This window comes from Homarus americanus, unplaced genomic scaffold, assembly GCF_018991925.1.
Source record: "Homarus americanus isolate GMGI-L3 unplaced genomic scaffold, GMGI_Hamer_2.0 scaffold32583, whole genome shotgun sequence".
Classification (NCBI taxonomy): domain Eukaryota; kingdom Metazoa; phylum Arthropoda; class Malacostraca; order Decapoda; family Nephropidae; genus Homarus; species Homarus americanus.
Genome location: NW_024713129.1, coordinates 16,940,253 through 16,956,390, shown reverse-complemented (window position 1 = coordinate 16,956,390; position 16,138 = coordinate 16,940,253). Strand labels below are relative to the sequence as shown.

The following is a 16,138-nucleotide window of genomic DNA, read 5'->3' as shown; positions in this document are numbered from 1 at the left end:
TTCGTTAACCGAGGGACCACTGTATTGAAAAGTGAAACTAGCAAAGGAAATTGGAAGTGAGGGTTTTGATGACCTGCAGATAGAGAAGGTAAATGAACTGTTGGACTTGCATTTTCAAGACCCAACAAATGAGGAGCTTAAGGACTTTATAGCAGATGACAGTAAAATTGACGATAATAATGATGCTCAAGTGGAACCTGTAAAACCTAAAGTGAGCTGACAAGGAAGAGAAAAATCTTTATTCAAATGATTTTAAGTACAGCACAGTAATATCTCCGTTAGCTGGAATCCCTCAAACCCAGATCTCTCCAATAGCCGGAATTTAACTCTTCTCAGAAAATTTTTCCCAATGCCAGAATTTTCTGGAAAATTGCGGCTTTGGAAACAATTTTCCAAGGGGCACATTTTCCGGAAAATTCCAAGAAAATTTTCCCCAATACCCTGAAAATTCCAGGGATAAGGAATATTTTTCTGGGTTCGAGAGATGAAGTAATGGGCAATTTTTGGAACGTCCAAGAACATTTTTCCATTACCCGGAAAATTCCAGAGATATGGGATTTTTTTTCACGCTTACAGAGAGTCGTCTCATTACCCGGAAATCTCTCATTCCTGGAAATGCTCTGCACCAATGTTTCAACTAATGGATATATCACTGTATAACTACACTGAGTCAAGATAATTAGGTCTATAATGTTAGTTTTTTAAGTAGGGGTATGACTGACATACTGTATTACAATAAACTGACAATCAGAGAAGACCTGTGTGGAAAGCCCCAGCATACTAGTGATAGCTACAAGGTATTTTGATGCACTACAAGGTTATACTGTATATGGTATCTTCCTGGAGTTGTCAAGCTTAAGGGTATTGTGATAAGCAACAGCCGGAGATGTGTGTACATGGTGATGGGAAGAATAGAGACCAAGTTAAATGTGTAGACCTAAGGCACCAACGTTCAGCTACTGTGCTGTATTTACTTTAATCACAATATTAAATGGCAATAAAAACAAGTTCAGTACAGTAATGTACTCACCAGCAGAAGGACCAGGTGGACCATGGGGAGGCATGCCACCTGGTGGTCTTGGACTCACCATGCTTGGGGCCTGTCCCTGAAGCATGGCTCTATTACCAAGCCTGCAAAAATGAACAAATGAGTACAGGTTAAAGGCTTACGGTCAAAGGTCATAAGATGAGGATAGAAGAAAACATCAAAGGTCACTTATACAAATTATATCACTGATTCATGTTTTCAATAATAAATACTACTGACCAAAGTAAACTAACCAGTAAGTGGGTCCTTAGCAACTCTATTCAGTTATCAATCATACAAGGCACACATTGAAATTCACCGTGACAATTCAGGTTAACAAGATAATCAACATTACAGAAGGGCACAGTAACTGGCAAACAACCACCCATGCCTTAACAGGATACAAGTAATCATAACAATCATGAGGTTCAGTATAAAATTCAACAATGAATAATGAAAAATATTTGGTTTTATGTATTCTTTAAGGGTTAAGTAATTATACTCAACTTATTTTGATGGGATAGTTAGGAACATTTGTTTCAATACATGGACTAAAGTCCTGTGGAGAAAATGGTGTAAACACTAATGAAAATAATGCAGTGGTGTTCAAATGAAGCATCATCCTGTAAACAATGATCTTTAACCGAGCTTTGGGCACAAGTTATTAATGGTAGAGAACACAAAATACAGTACAACCAGACCCAAACTATTTTATATCACAGGTACAACCAAAATTATGGACACCTATTTAGATTCTCAAAGAAACAACCCTTTCGCTGCATTTCCTGCACTTGCCATTTTATTCTGGCTACCACAGGAAGATTTTATTCTGCTTAGATTAACCTCCTTCAGCCAAAGGGTGAAAAAAAATTTGCCTTTATCCACTACATCCTGTTCCTCGACTTACGACAGGGTTAGGGACCCAAATCCAGGTCGTAAGTCGAATTGGTCGTAAGTCGAATTGGTCGTAAGTCGAAAATGCTTAAATTATACAGTACTGTACATAGAAAATAAAAAATGGGTGTCTCTTTTTCTTCTCAGCACCACAAAACTCTCACTTTTAAGCTTGCCAGCCATTTTAAAGTGAATTACAGTCGGCCCTTAACATACGCTGGGGTTAGGTAACAGAGATACCCGTGAATGTTAAAAATCCGTGTACTATTGCTGTCCCCCCCGAAAACACCCCTGGCCCCCATGTCCTTATTTACCGTATATACCTGTGTGTAGTTCGAGTTTTTAAGACCAAATTATTTGGCAAAAAATTGGGGGTCGACCTCTAAACGGGTAATAGTTTTGCTAGGTTGAAAAATATTTACCAGTAACTACCAGTAAACAATGGAAACGACGCACCAACGCACCACCAGCTGTGAGTGTCGGTACAGTTGCCAGGGCAGATCTCTTGCGTCATCATAGCAAGCCCAAAGTAGCCAAATGCATGGTATGGTATGCACAAGACGATGTAAAACATATAAAGTATTCATTTTTTAAAGTTTATTTATAAATACTGTACATAAATTTTTTTTCATTACATTTGAAACATCAATCTTTGTTAATTAAATTTGAAACAAAAGAAAACTATGATACCGTATTTTCATTAAAATATTACATCACAAGTATATTTTACCTTAACTGTGACTGAATGAATATATTCTCAGAAATAAATATGGAAATGTAATATTTTGGCTGAAATGACGTACGTATTACAGTGGAAAGCGGGATAAAATCATGACGAAAACAATGACTTTCGCTTTCTTTCGTTGTTCAAAAGATTTTTACCGTAATCGCTTTTTGAATGGTTTTCAGTTAAAAAACTGTTGTATTACAATAATATTCTATCCTAATTCACTTGAATAAATACTACGATACCATATTTCTGAATATTTTCATTAAAATCCATCAAAATCATTTTCCTTGTCATCGTCTTCAGCACCAAACAGCTCCTACCAGTCTTCTCCTTGAACAGGGCTAGAGGGTACGTGTTTTTCGAATCTTCAGTTAAAAAACTGTTACATCACATGTAAATTTTACCTAAACTGCGCCTGAATGAATATATTCTCAGAAATAAATAGTAGTTTTGCTGAAACGTGATGTATTTCAATGTAAAAGAGGATAAAATACGTGACGAAAACAAAAGACTTTACCTAACCTTCCGATGTTCAAGAGTTGTTACTAGTTTTTTTAATAGTTTTCGGTTAAAATACGGTTATATTACAATGACATATTTTTGCTGAAATGATGTACGTATTACAGTGGAAAGTGTGATAAAATCATGACTAAAACAATGACTTTCGCTTTCTTTCGTTCAAAAGATGTTACCGTAATCGCTTTTCGAATGGTTTTCAGTTAAAAAAACTGTTGCATCACAAGTGAATTAGGATAGAATATTATTGTAATACAACAGTTTTTTAACTGAAAACCATTCGAAAAGCGATTACGATAACATCTTTTGAACGAAACAAAGCGAAAGTCATTGCTTTCGTCACTTTCCACTGTAATACGTACGTCATTTCAGCAAAAATATTACATTTCCATATTCTCAGAAATAAATAGTAGTTTTGCTGAAACGTAATGCATTTCAATGTAAATTAGGATAAACTACATGAAAACAAAAGACTTTACCTAACCTTCCGATGTTCAAGATATGTTACTCGTTTTTTTTAATAGTTTTCGGTTAAAATACTGTTATATTAGTGATATTCTATTCATACTGTGCTTGATATAATACATTCACGGAAATGTAATATTTTTGCAACTACAATGCTGATGTCAACACAAGCGTGGTTACAGCGAGGCTGACTGAGTGAGGGAGTGCGGGGTGGGGTGACGACGCGCTATGCGTGTGTGAGGTAGCAGGAGCGGGCGGTGTGCAGTGTTCAGTGCCGCGCGCGATTTGAATGTACTTCAATTACTTCAATGTACAGAATATTCCTCCGGTGGGGCAATCCGCGTATTTGCAAATCCATGAATGCTAAACCCGTGTATAAACAAAAATTTTGTCAGTACACAGCGCAATCACTAATACTGGGGCTCGAAAATACGTAATTCGACAACATTTTGGTACTACCCCATGTACAGTATTTGCTCATCATTATTCCTATCCTGTACATTTGCATTTGAACAATATTAATACAGTTATGTACATATTCTCCAGCACAATTTTTTTTATTAAATTAAATTATATTAACAGACAGTGGTCAATATTCAGAAAGTGTCACCATGGACCTGAGTATCGAGTCATATATGGAGAGGGGAAAAAATAAATAAAAATAATTTATTCTATAACGTTTCCATAGGAAATGTATAGTTTTCCAGTAAAAGTAAAAAAGTAAAGTATAATATTTGGCCAGACAGCATGTGTTGATGTGACGTCATAATCATGAAGGCCAATCAGCGTGAGTGCTGATGTGACGTAATACTCGTGCATGGCCAGTTGGAAGATGGAACCTGTGTGAGATGGATGTACATTGGCTAGCTGCCGCATTATTCAGCGCATTTTGGATAATGAACCAGCAGCCGTTGTCATTTTTAGGGCTCATGCGGTTTTTGTTTCATCTGTAAAGTGTCATTGACGTAATTCAGTGTCAATACCGTGTAGATCACCATGCATAGTACTGTACTGTGATAAGAAACGGACACTTCTCCATTCAAGCCACACCACTTTACCCTCCTGTATCTCTTACTTAAGGCACCAGAGGTTGGATTGAGTTAAGTAGGTTAGGTTAGGTTTTTTTTTAGGTTATTACATTATTTGACCAACCACTTTTTTTCTCAAATATTTTCACTATACCTCATTTCCGATGGCAATGAATGTTATGTTTGTATTTAACACGATGAGTTACATAAGAAACCCGTTTATAATATTCAGGTCCCTGGTGACACTTTCTGAATATTGACCCAGACAGTATTGTAGAAATAACTGTACAGTACATGTACTAGTATTATTTTCAATAGAACCACTACTGTATAGGCATCCCATGGGACAAATCATGCACAGTACTGTACTGTATGTTTTAAATACTCCAAAAACATTCCCCACAACTCAAGTGTCCAAATAAGACATGTAGGCCTCAGCACACCACATGATCCCCCCCCCCTCAGAATATTCCTCGGACCCCATCCCAAATGGTCTTGCCCAACTTTACCCAATATATGCAGAGAAAAAATCTGTTTGTTCCCGTGTAATGAATATTCAGCTAGTGAGGACATTAAGAATGTTTTGATGACCCAGAATGCAAGTGGAACCCGTCCCCTCCAACCTCGACACATGCCTCACCCACACCACCAAGGCCTGCATCTCCTGCCCAAAAGCAGCCTGCTCCTGCTGTCTCACAGCAGCCTGCACCGACACACCTGCCCAACCGCATCCAGCCCATACGAGCACGAACTGATTGCTATAAGAACAGTCCAGTCCCAACCATTGTAAAAATTATCAACACCTAATTATTATATATCATATTTGTATCACTTATGTTACTTGTATATCATTTGTAAATCAAGAGACCCATTCCCCAATTATGTAATTGTATATTTTCAGCCTTCCGGCTGCCATGCTCTTTCGATAAACCGTTAATTATTATTATTATTAATGGCCTGTACCTTCTGTACAACAGCAGCCTGTACCTTCTGTACAACAGCAGCCTGTACCTTTCAAATGGAGTATTCTTTGTCATGAAAGGTTAGGAATTAAAGATAATGATGTGACAATCCACTTAAACATTACAGTAAGCCTGCCAAACTCAACTGTAAGAGCTTGCCTATCCCCTTACTCAGTCTCGTAAAAATCCAACAGATGTCCATTTCATAACTTAAGAATCCATCATTATTTGAACATGTGAGGTGAAATATGGTATGGCTATGCAACTGAAGGTATAATCAAAGGGGTTGGCCCCACTGAAATTTGGTAAGTTTATCTACTTCATGAAAAATAAAGCCAGGCTATGCTGGGTACCGCTGTTAAATCATGGGTATTATTGTTTCGGTCATCCAACAAATTTTAGTAGATTAGGATAGGTTACGTTGTATTGCAGAATCAATGCTGTGACCGATGTTTACCAGTTAGGTTAGGTTCCAAATACAGTAGATGGATGACCGAAGAGATGATTTTACCAAATCATGTACCCTCTAATATATCAGTTGCTGGAGGCATTTGAATTAATGGAAAGGTCACTGCAAATGTTTGTGTGCCATCAACATGTCGTGTCAACGTGTCATTGGGATAGAAGAGACTACAGAAAAACAATATGATAATTCTAATTCTTTAACTTGGTTTGCAATTTTTTCGAAGAATGGGGTGTAGGTGGTACAGTGGTAACGAACATACCTCTCCCCAATATGTCAATTAAGGGTTTGAATCCTGAACACACAAGAAGGGTGTTATCCAGTGTGACCCTCACTACCAAACATCACAGGTTCCCAGACACAGGATTCCTCCTGTACTAACACTGGACAGACCAACCGCCCGAACAGCTAGTACACTTGATAAGTGGTGAAATGATAAATAAAAAAGTCAAAACATTAGCTACAGCTACATTAAATGATGTACTTGTTAATGCAAGTAGTCAATTTTTCTGATTTAAGCAGGACTATATAAATTTAGGAAAATAATAAATTAAAATTACAAACACACTCACATTTATAGTTTCTACTGACAATGTCAGCATCCAAACAGATGACACAATGACCTCAATCAACCTGTCAAGCATAAATATCACCATTAAATGGACACCCACACTGGGACGTTAGCAGACACATGGGATATTATTATAATCTTCAACTGCCACACTGAGTACTATATTATAACTTTTGGAACTGAAGAGGTAAGGTTCCGGCAGGAGGTGGGTGGGAATAATGTTCCAAGTGTCACTCAGTTGCAGACGGCAGATGTAAACACTCTAATCTAGTGAAAGTATTTTTATACCCATACTTCTACACACCCTCCGGACATTAGCGGGCATTCAAAGTCACGATAACAAACCAAATTTAACTTACCACGTTTTAGAATAGTATAATACCAGCTAAGAGTACTTAGTAAAAGTTGACAGTCAGACGTGGTCTAAGTGCCACGTACGGACTGAGTGCGCATGCGTGTTGACGGGGCCACGTCACGGCCGCCGACACAAGACTCTCGCCCCGCGTCAACTCCACTCTCGTACCACAAAATCTTACACATTCACATTATAATACATTATTTTCAAATGCTCTTGGCATCTTGTCTTAAGTGAGACACTGTTACTGGGGAAAAATATAGTGAAGATATATTATCTAGCATGGTGCTCTCTAATAAAACTTCTACATCCGTAGAAATTCCTATCTTACAGATAATGATACGTCCGACACACTTACTAATATTCTTGAAACATTCAATGACCATGTTATGTCTTCCATAAGTCTTAGGAGTACTGGTTATGTTGACTATCAAATTATCCTACTATAATAGGGATTTACTAATTAGAAGAATATAAACACTCTCGAGGTCATTCATTACTCAGTCGAGCGTTCAGCTTTTACCTGCAGCTGGCAGATGCCCTCCCAACTATCGGAGTCACAGCTTTAGGCTGAATAGAAGCCACAGATTCAGAAAATTGTCAGGGCAAACTTTTTTGAAGTGAAAGTTGTGAAATCTTGGAACAGTCTGACTCTACCAGTGTTGTGAGTTTGTGACGGCACCGCCAGTCAGCCAGGTGAGGGTACAGTGGGGAGGGGTGTTTTGAAGAATCGAAGTTGTGTAGAATCAAACTAAAGCCAGGCGACAGACTTCCTCATTGTTGGATGTATCTACAGATCCTCAAACTTTAGAGCCTTAAATTACAACGCAATGGCGCTCAATCCTCGCCACCTCCTAGTCATGTGGGACTTCAACTATGGCGACTTCTACCGGAGAAATAAAATTATGCCAAGTGACCTTAATAATCCTGCTACTCTTTTTATAGAAACATTGAGAGATAATTTTCTATTCCAACATGTTAAATATCCGATTCACTGCAGAAGGGAGCAAACATCCAAACCGCTGGCTGGCGCCAGTCACCACGTAACGTTATCCTTCAGGTTTAACTGTTGCTTGGTTCATGACAAAAGCAGACCAAGGTTCAAATATTACAAGGACAATTACGGTGGGATGAGAGAGAAGATGAGAGGTATTCAATGGCCTGACTCACTAAGATATAAGAACGCAGCCACTAATGCTGAATATCATAACAAAGGTCACCTATATTGACCTTGATCATAACCAATAAAGTGAAATTTGATCGATAAATATATACCCAAGGCCTGCCCTGATGTGTCCTGCTGCCCCCTAGCGAAGTCCTGCCCCATCTTCACGACACTCGGTGCCACAACCTAGCCTCCACCCACCGCAAGCCGCGCCCACTCCTGTGTCTGCGCTGTCTCCACCAGGGCTATCTGGACCTGAAGACATTGTAGTGGATTTCTCCCCTACAAACGCTGTTTGTCGCTGAGTAGCCGACCCCGCGAATTCCCTAGTGTATGCCTCGTGGTCTGGGTCAACCAGCGCCGCCATACATCACGGAGGTCAACTACTAAGCTACGCCTACCCCCGCTATTTAAGACCTGACCTCGTGGTGACCTCTCTTCTTCTAGCTACAGCCGGAGCAAGCTACACCTCCTCCTCCGCCGCTGCCTGGCGGCCCTCGCTCCCGCCGGAGAGCATGGCGACCCACAAGCTGTCCTCCTCTGAGCATCCTCACCAACCAGCTCTCTTTTTCTACCTACACCAACCAGCCAGCAACACCTCCTCCTCCTCCGCCTGCCTGGCGGTCCTCGCTCCCACCGGCGAGCATGGCGACCCACAAGCTGTCCTCCTCTGAGCACCCTCACCAACCAGCTCTCTCTACATCACGCTTGTAACCACGCTGCCACTTCCCAGCACCAAGCTGCATTGTACATCCAATACAACATGTATACAGAGAGCACATTGTGAGTTTCCTTTCTCCATCCCATCCTGAGTGGAATCAAACAATCCCATACCCCACAAATGGTGACCCCCGGAGATTCGCACTCACACAGGATGGAGGAGAAACCGATCACTCTCACAGTCTTCAAGCAACATGGAAGACTGGCTTATTCACCCAGAAGCAGCTCTCATCGGCTCTACAGCTACTGTTTCTGCACCGCAGGTTAGACACCCTAGAGCAGCACTACTTCTCTAAGCAGACACCAGCTCCTCTTCCTGCCCCAAGCACCATGTCCTACCGACCCCAGCACACCCGTCCTGCCTCAGACGCCGCCCCCGGCCCAGCAGTACCCCCTGCCGCTCCTCCTGATGCAGCCCCTGCTCCCGACGCAGCCCATGCGCCTGAGTGCGGACCCACACACCCCTCTTTTCTCCCTCAGGTACTCCCTGCTGCTGTCCTGCACCCTGCTGCTGTCGTGGACCCAGCTGCTGTCACGAGCCCTCATCCGCTTCTGCTGACGCAGCCCCTGCTCCTGACCCAGGCCCACACACCCCAGCAGACGCATCTGGCGACTCTGTACCTGCCGTGAGGGAAGCACAACATTAATCGCCTCCACACACCCTTTTTCTCCCTCTCTACTCCCACAGATATCGTGTATCTAGACAGTTGTCTCCTCTAGCGGCCGGCTCATCCACGCCATCGCCGTTATGGCTCACATGTGGCATGCACCGCCCGTTCTGCCTCACATGTGCCATGCAACGCTGCAGACAACAAGTCTCCTACACCGCCTGGAGGGAATGGGGGAGTATTGTAGTGGATTTCTCCCCTACAAACGCTGTTTGTCGCTGAGTAGCCGACCCCACGAATTCCCCAGTGTATGCCTCGTGGTCTGGGTCAACCAGCGCCACCATACATCACGGAGGTCAACTACTAAGCCACGCCTACCCCCGCTATAAAAGACCTGACCTCGTGGTGACCGCTCTCTTCTTCTACCTACACCAACCAGCAAGCAACACCTCCTCCTCCTTCGCCGCTGCCTGGCGGCCCTCGCTCCCGCCGGTGAGCATGGCGACCCACAAGCTGTCCTTCTCTGAGCATCCTCACCAACCAGCTCTCTCTACATCACGCTTGTAACCACGCTGCCACTTCCCAGCACCAAGCTGCATTGTACATCCAATAAAACATGTATACAGAGAGCACATTGTGAGTTTCCTTTCTCCATCCCATCCTGAGTGTGAACCCAAACAACCATTACCCCACAACACTACGCTACAATATAACATCAGAGACGACCGTCAATGGTCAAAACGGTTTTGTGTGAATCGGGCTTTCAGTCAGAGTTAGAGATAAAGCACGACGAAAAATGAACAAACAAAATCTTAAATGTCTCAGATAATCAACAGATAATGTTATCACGTCAAGCTGATACGGCCAGCTCAGATTAAATAAATCTTATCATATGTTCTACGATTTACAATAGCCTTCGTGAGTCGTGGAGGTCATCACACACACACTCATCCTACAAGCACCGAACCTTCTCGAATGCCCCAGCCTACGCCTCCAGCGCCGCCTACGGAGCGGGGGTCAACTATCAACCCACGCCTACCCCCGCCTTATAAGGCCTGACACCGCTGTGACCACCCTCTTTTCTACCCAGTGCCACCAGCAAGCAACACCTCCTCCTCCGCGCCAGCCTGGCGGCTCCCGCTCCTGCCGACGACCTAGGCGTCCCTCAAGCTGCGTGCCCTCACCACCCAGCTCTCCCTACTCAACGCTTATTACCATGCTACCTACCCAGCAACAAGCTGCACTGTACATCCAATACAATATGTTTACAGTGAGCACATTGTGAGTTTCCTTTCTCCATCCCATCCTGAGTGTGAACCAATATCTCATACCCCACAAGGGCACTCAACTAAGTAGTGCCCTTTAAGATACTTACACACCTCAATTTGGTCTCCCCTTGCCCGTCTGTACTATAAGCTCGGCAAATTCAGGAGCTCTAATCTCTGAGGGTAGCTGAAGCGCCGTAGTGCAGGCACCAGTCTGGTGGCCTTCCTTTGGACATTTTCAATCAACTGACAGTCCCTAGCATATCTCGGGGGCCAGACGGGGTGACAGTACTCCAGACAGGAAAGCACTTCACTGTTGAAGATTGTTTCGAGGGAGGGATCGTCTAGATATCTGAACGACCTTCTTATAAGACCTAATAATCTAGTTGCCTGATTTACCTTCTCACACTGGCCCGAGAACTTCACCTCATTGTCAACGTACACACCTAGGTCCTTTTCACATTCATTCTCAATTAATTAATTTTTTGTTGGTGGCCAAACTGGAACATATAGCCCCAGTTGGAACCAGCCACCATGTAATGTTGTCATTCACATTTAACTGTTACTTAGTTCACGACAAAACCAGGCCAAGGTGCAAATATTACAAGGGAAATTACAACGGGATGAGGGAGGAGATGAAGGGTATCCACTGGCCTGGCTCACTAAGGCATAAGAACGCAGACACTACGCTGAATATAATAGCTAGTAAAGTGAACCATTTGATCGAGAATTATATACCCAAGTCCAAACCCAGTGCCTCTAGGAATACAAGGAGACCCCTACACATAAACCATGCGGCGGTCATCAAAGTTAAGAAGAAAACCAAGAAATTCAAAGCGTGGTTTAGGTCAAACAATGAGCAGGACTGGAGGATGTACGCAAGAGCCAGGAACCAAGCAAAGTCAGAGTGTAGAAAGGTTGAAAAGGAGTTTCAAAGGCTGGTTGCAAGCGAGGTCAAGTCAAACCCAAAGGCATTTTACTGCTATGCACAGTCAAAATTAAAAATACGGGTAGTAGTATCAGACCTGAAGCTTGAAGACGGTAGTTAGGCAGATTCTGACCAGGACAAAGCAGAGGCATTGAACAGTTTCTTTTCCTCGGTGTTCACAAGAGAGGATGTGATTAATTTTCCAGCATTTAAGGACAGACGGCTCGACACAGCACTGACCCACATTGTGTTCACAGAAGAGATTATAAGAAATAAACTGTCAAAACTAAAGGTTCATAAGAGTATCGGTCCTGGCATGGTGCATTCCAGAGTACTAAGAGAGTTGTGGAATGAGCTTGCTGAGCCCCTGAAAATCCTGTTCTGTAAATGCCTGGATGAGCAAAAGGTCCTCAGTGATTGGAAAATGGCTTATGTGAATCCTATCTTCAAGAAGGGCGATCGTCACTCCATGAATAACTGTAGATCGGTGAGCCTAACCAGCAAAGTATGTAAAGTATTTCAGAGAATTATAAGATAAGCCATGATGGAACATTTACTACCAAACAACCTTGTATAGCTTTGCCAACACGGTTTTCTGCCGGGGTCCTCCTGCTTAACACAATTACCCAAGGTACTGGATATTTGGACCTAAATTCTGGAAGAGGGTGGTAATATTGACAATATATACCTAGATTTTGCCAAGGTTTTCGACAGTGTACGTCATGAAAGGCTGAAAATTAAACTGGAAGGGTACGGTATTCGGGGAAATATCGTAGTGTGGATCATAGACTTTCTCCATGACCTCAAGCAGTGTGTGGTGATTAATGGCACGAAATCATCACGTGTACCCGTTACAAGTGGGTTACCACAGGGCAGTGCATTGAGCCCGCTATTGTTTGTTTGCTTCATAAATGACATACCTGACGCTGTACATTCCTCCATACAAATGTTTGCGGATGACGCAAAGATATTTCTGGAAATTAAGAACCAAGCAGACTGTGAAGAGCTGCAGAAGGATCTCTGTGAGCTTCAAGAATGGTAGAAGAAAAGGCTGCTAAGATTCAATGTCACGAAGTGTAAGAGACTGCACCTGGGATGTACCAATGGTAAGGAAGCATATCATAAATCCCAACGGGACAAAGAAACTGCATTAATTGAGACTGAATGTGAAAAGGACCTAGGTGTGTATGTTGACAACGAGTTCAAGTTCTCGGGCCATTGAGAAGGTGAATCAGGAAACTAAATCATTAGGTCTTATAAGAAGGCCGTTCATATATCTAGACGGTCCGTCCCTCGTAACGATTTTCAAGACTGGAGTACTTTCACCCCGTCTGGTCCCCGAGATATGCTAGGGACTGTCAGTTGATTGAAAATGTCTAAAGGAGTCCCTGCACTACGGCACCTGAGCTACCCTGAGAGATTAGAGCGCCTGAAATTGCCTATTTTATACTACAGATGGGCAAGGGGGATTTAATTGAGGTGTATAAACATCTCAAAGGGCACTACTCAGTCGAGTGCCATTCCTGGAGCTGACAGACGCTCGTCCCACAAGCGGTCACAGCTTAAGGTTGAAGAAGCCGCAAGTACAGAAATCTGTGAGGGCAAACTTTTTTGGAGTGAGATTGTGAACTCTTGAAACAACGTGCCAGAGAGTGTTGTGATGCCACCGAGTGTGAGCTGTTTCAAGAACCGACTTGACCAACACTGGAGTAGGTTCGGATACATTCAGGAGCCAGTGCATGCTCAGTACTTGCTAATAGTGCATAACAGAGATATAACTGATTTCCCAAGTAGATAACAAGCTAATCAGAGGCGATGTCTGACCACGATCGTATATGTTAATTAACGTAAAATCAGACGATTCATATTACGCTCAATGGCCTGAGGTGCCGTAAAGCAGACACCAGTTTGGTGGTTCTCCTTTAGACATTTTCAATCAACTGGCAGTCTGTAGCATATCTCGGGATCAAGGCGGGAGGACAGTACTCCAGACGGGGAAGCACCTTCTTTGCATCTTCAGAGCCAAGGCTCTCTTCTGTTCGTCTTAACAACAACTTTACATTCTTCCTCTCCAGCTACAGAAGCAACAACTTTCCCAGCACCAGACACAGCTCTCCACCAGGTGATTCCAGACTTAACTGCAGCTTTCAGGACTCCGTTGATTATTGTATTCTATAGTATAAACTTTATTTTTGTACGATAGTTTATCATTCCCCATCTCCTAGTACTTGAGTACAGGTATTACCAAACTGCAGTGTATGTTTCTAAAGAGAATTAACAAACACACCACATTGGTGACCCTGGAGTGACTAACTAGTGAGATGGGCGAACAGAGAATATCTATTCCCACATTCAACCACAATGTGGAAGATTGGCTATCCCACGTTGAGAGGTCGCTCATTGGATCAACAGCCACAGACCTACAGAAATACACTGCATTGATCTGTGCACTCCCTACAGATGTGGCTACACAGGTGTTGGAGGTCATATCCAATCCTCCTGCCCAAGACAAATTCACCACCCAGTGGACAGCCCTCCAAAATTGGTATTGACGGCCAGACACTTCCCTCCTACAAGAATTGTCCGTGCTAAACTTGGGCAACTCGAATCCGGGCTGCATCTGGGAGAATATCAAGCACCTGAACTTCTGATTCACCAACAAACTTTCCGAAGCTATCCTCTGCCAACTTCACCGTCAAAACTCCCTGCTGCAGTATGACTTGCCCTTTCCTCCACAGAATCTTCAACCCCTTCAACAACCAACACAGCAACAGCAGACCGAATGTACAACAAATACATCACCCTGGGCCACACTACTGACACTAACTCCATGACTACGTTGCCATAGGCTGTCCCACCACCTTCCCTGGGCCTACTCAATCACGTTAGCACAACCACTGATATCACCCTTCACGTTAATGCCATCCAGAGTAAGAATCAAGAGCACACCAAGGACCTGTTACAACCCCTCTTGTGCAGGATGGAGGCAATAGAGCTGATGCCGACCAAGCAACCCCCAGCGAAGCCTGCAATTTCCTGCTTATCCATCAGCAACCAACCCCCAGATACCAACTACCGCAATGGTAATGCTATCTGTTGGCACCACACATAGTTTGTTGCACATGCCTGGTGCTGTGTTACCCCTTGTGCCTTCTTGAGAAACGCCAATTGCTGGGATTGGTGACTACGACCACCCCCACTACCACAGGCACGCCACTCCACATCACCAGTTACACCTCCGGTTGCAGTTTTTTGATCGACACATGAGCGTCTGGCAGCATTATGCCTCCCTCATCTGAATACACCACTCGGCAGCCCTCACTGCAAAAAGGTACCCCTATCACCACCTACAGTGTGCATAGCTTCACCATGGACCTGGGACTACTCCTTACCCTATTGTGGCCATTTGTGGAGGCCGACATGTTCCAATCCATACTCAGCTTTGACTTCCTCAGATTTCACAAACCCATCCTTGACCCCACCAACATTTGCCTCGCAAACGAGCCCTCTGCAAAAAGGATTCCTGGCATGCCTACTAAAGATGCAGGACCCATCATCACAAGCCTCTCATCATCCAACAAGTTCTCCCCCATCATCCAAGAATTCCCTGAGCCCTTCTCTCCAGTAGGACCATCTGCAGAAATCTTCCACTGCATCAATACATTGGGACCGCCAGTGTTTGCTTCTCCTAGGTGCCTTCCCCCTGAGCACCTCACTGCAGCCAAGGCTCAGTTCAACAGTTTACTGTAGGCGGGATTCATTTGTCCCTCAAAGATTCCTTGGGCTTCCCCTACGAATAGAGGGCATGCAGCAATTACAGGGCCCTGAATAGGATCATCAAGCCAGACAGATATCCAATTCCACATGCTGCATGACATGACAATTTACTAAAAAATCAACCTGTGACCCCTTCACACAACCAGAAGTCAGCCATCACTACTCCTTTTGGTCTCTTCGGGTACATCTACAGTATTTGTCTTTTGATCTACGAAACGCCGCTCAAAACTTCCAGACGTATGGACCAGATCTTATGTGACATGGATTTCGTTACTATCTATATACTGTAGATGACATCCTGGTTACTTTCCGTACCTGCGCCGAACACCATTACCATCTGCACCTCCTACAGTACTTTACCACCTCCAGGAGCACAACATCAAGATTCATCCTGCCAAGTGCATCTTCAGTGCCTCTTCCCTCGACTTCCTTGGCCACAGAGTCTCGCCTGATGGCATACAACCACTCCCGCAAAATGTGGCAGCCATGCAAGAATTTCAGAAACCCACAACTGCAAAGAAGCTTTGGGAATTCTTGGGAATAGTCAACTATTACACCGGTCAACACAATTTTTCTGGCACAAGGTTTTTAAACGGATTTTAAGTAAATTTGGGGTGCAGAATCCAAATATGACTTTGTTTTTTGTCTATCACATCAGGTTTTT

General features: G+C 43.4%; 1 protein-coding gene across 2 annotated transcripts in view; it reads right to left on the bottom strand.

The window, feature by feature from the left end:
* LOC121868828 (protein transport protein Sec24D-like) overlaps positions 1 to 7,152 on the bottom strand; it is a 51,097-nt gene extending 43,945 nt beyond the window's left edge. The window contains exons 1-3 of one of the 2 annotated variants that reach the window (XM_042369799.1): positions 7,016 to 7,133; positions 6,658 to 6,718; positions 1,031 to 1,131 (exon numbers count right to left, since the gene is read on the bottom strand). In XM_042369799.1, the coding sequence (XP_042225733.1) occupies positions 1,031 to 1,131; positions 6,658 to 6,659 (103 nt within the window). In that variant the 5' untranslated portion in view covers positions 6,660 to 6,718; positions 7,016 to 7,133. Of the gene's footprint in view, positions 1 to 1,030; positions 1,132 to 6,657; positions 6,719 to 7,015 lie in introns of both variants that reach the window. The other variant, XM_042369808.1, reaches the window with a different exon arrangement.
* Between the last annotated feature and the right edge of the window lie 8,986 nt (positions 7,153 to 16,138).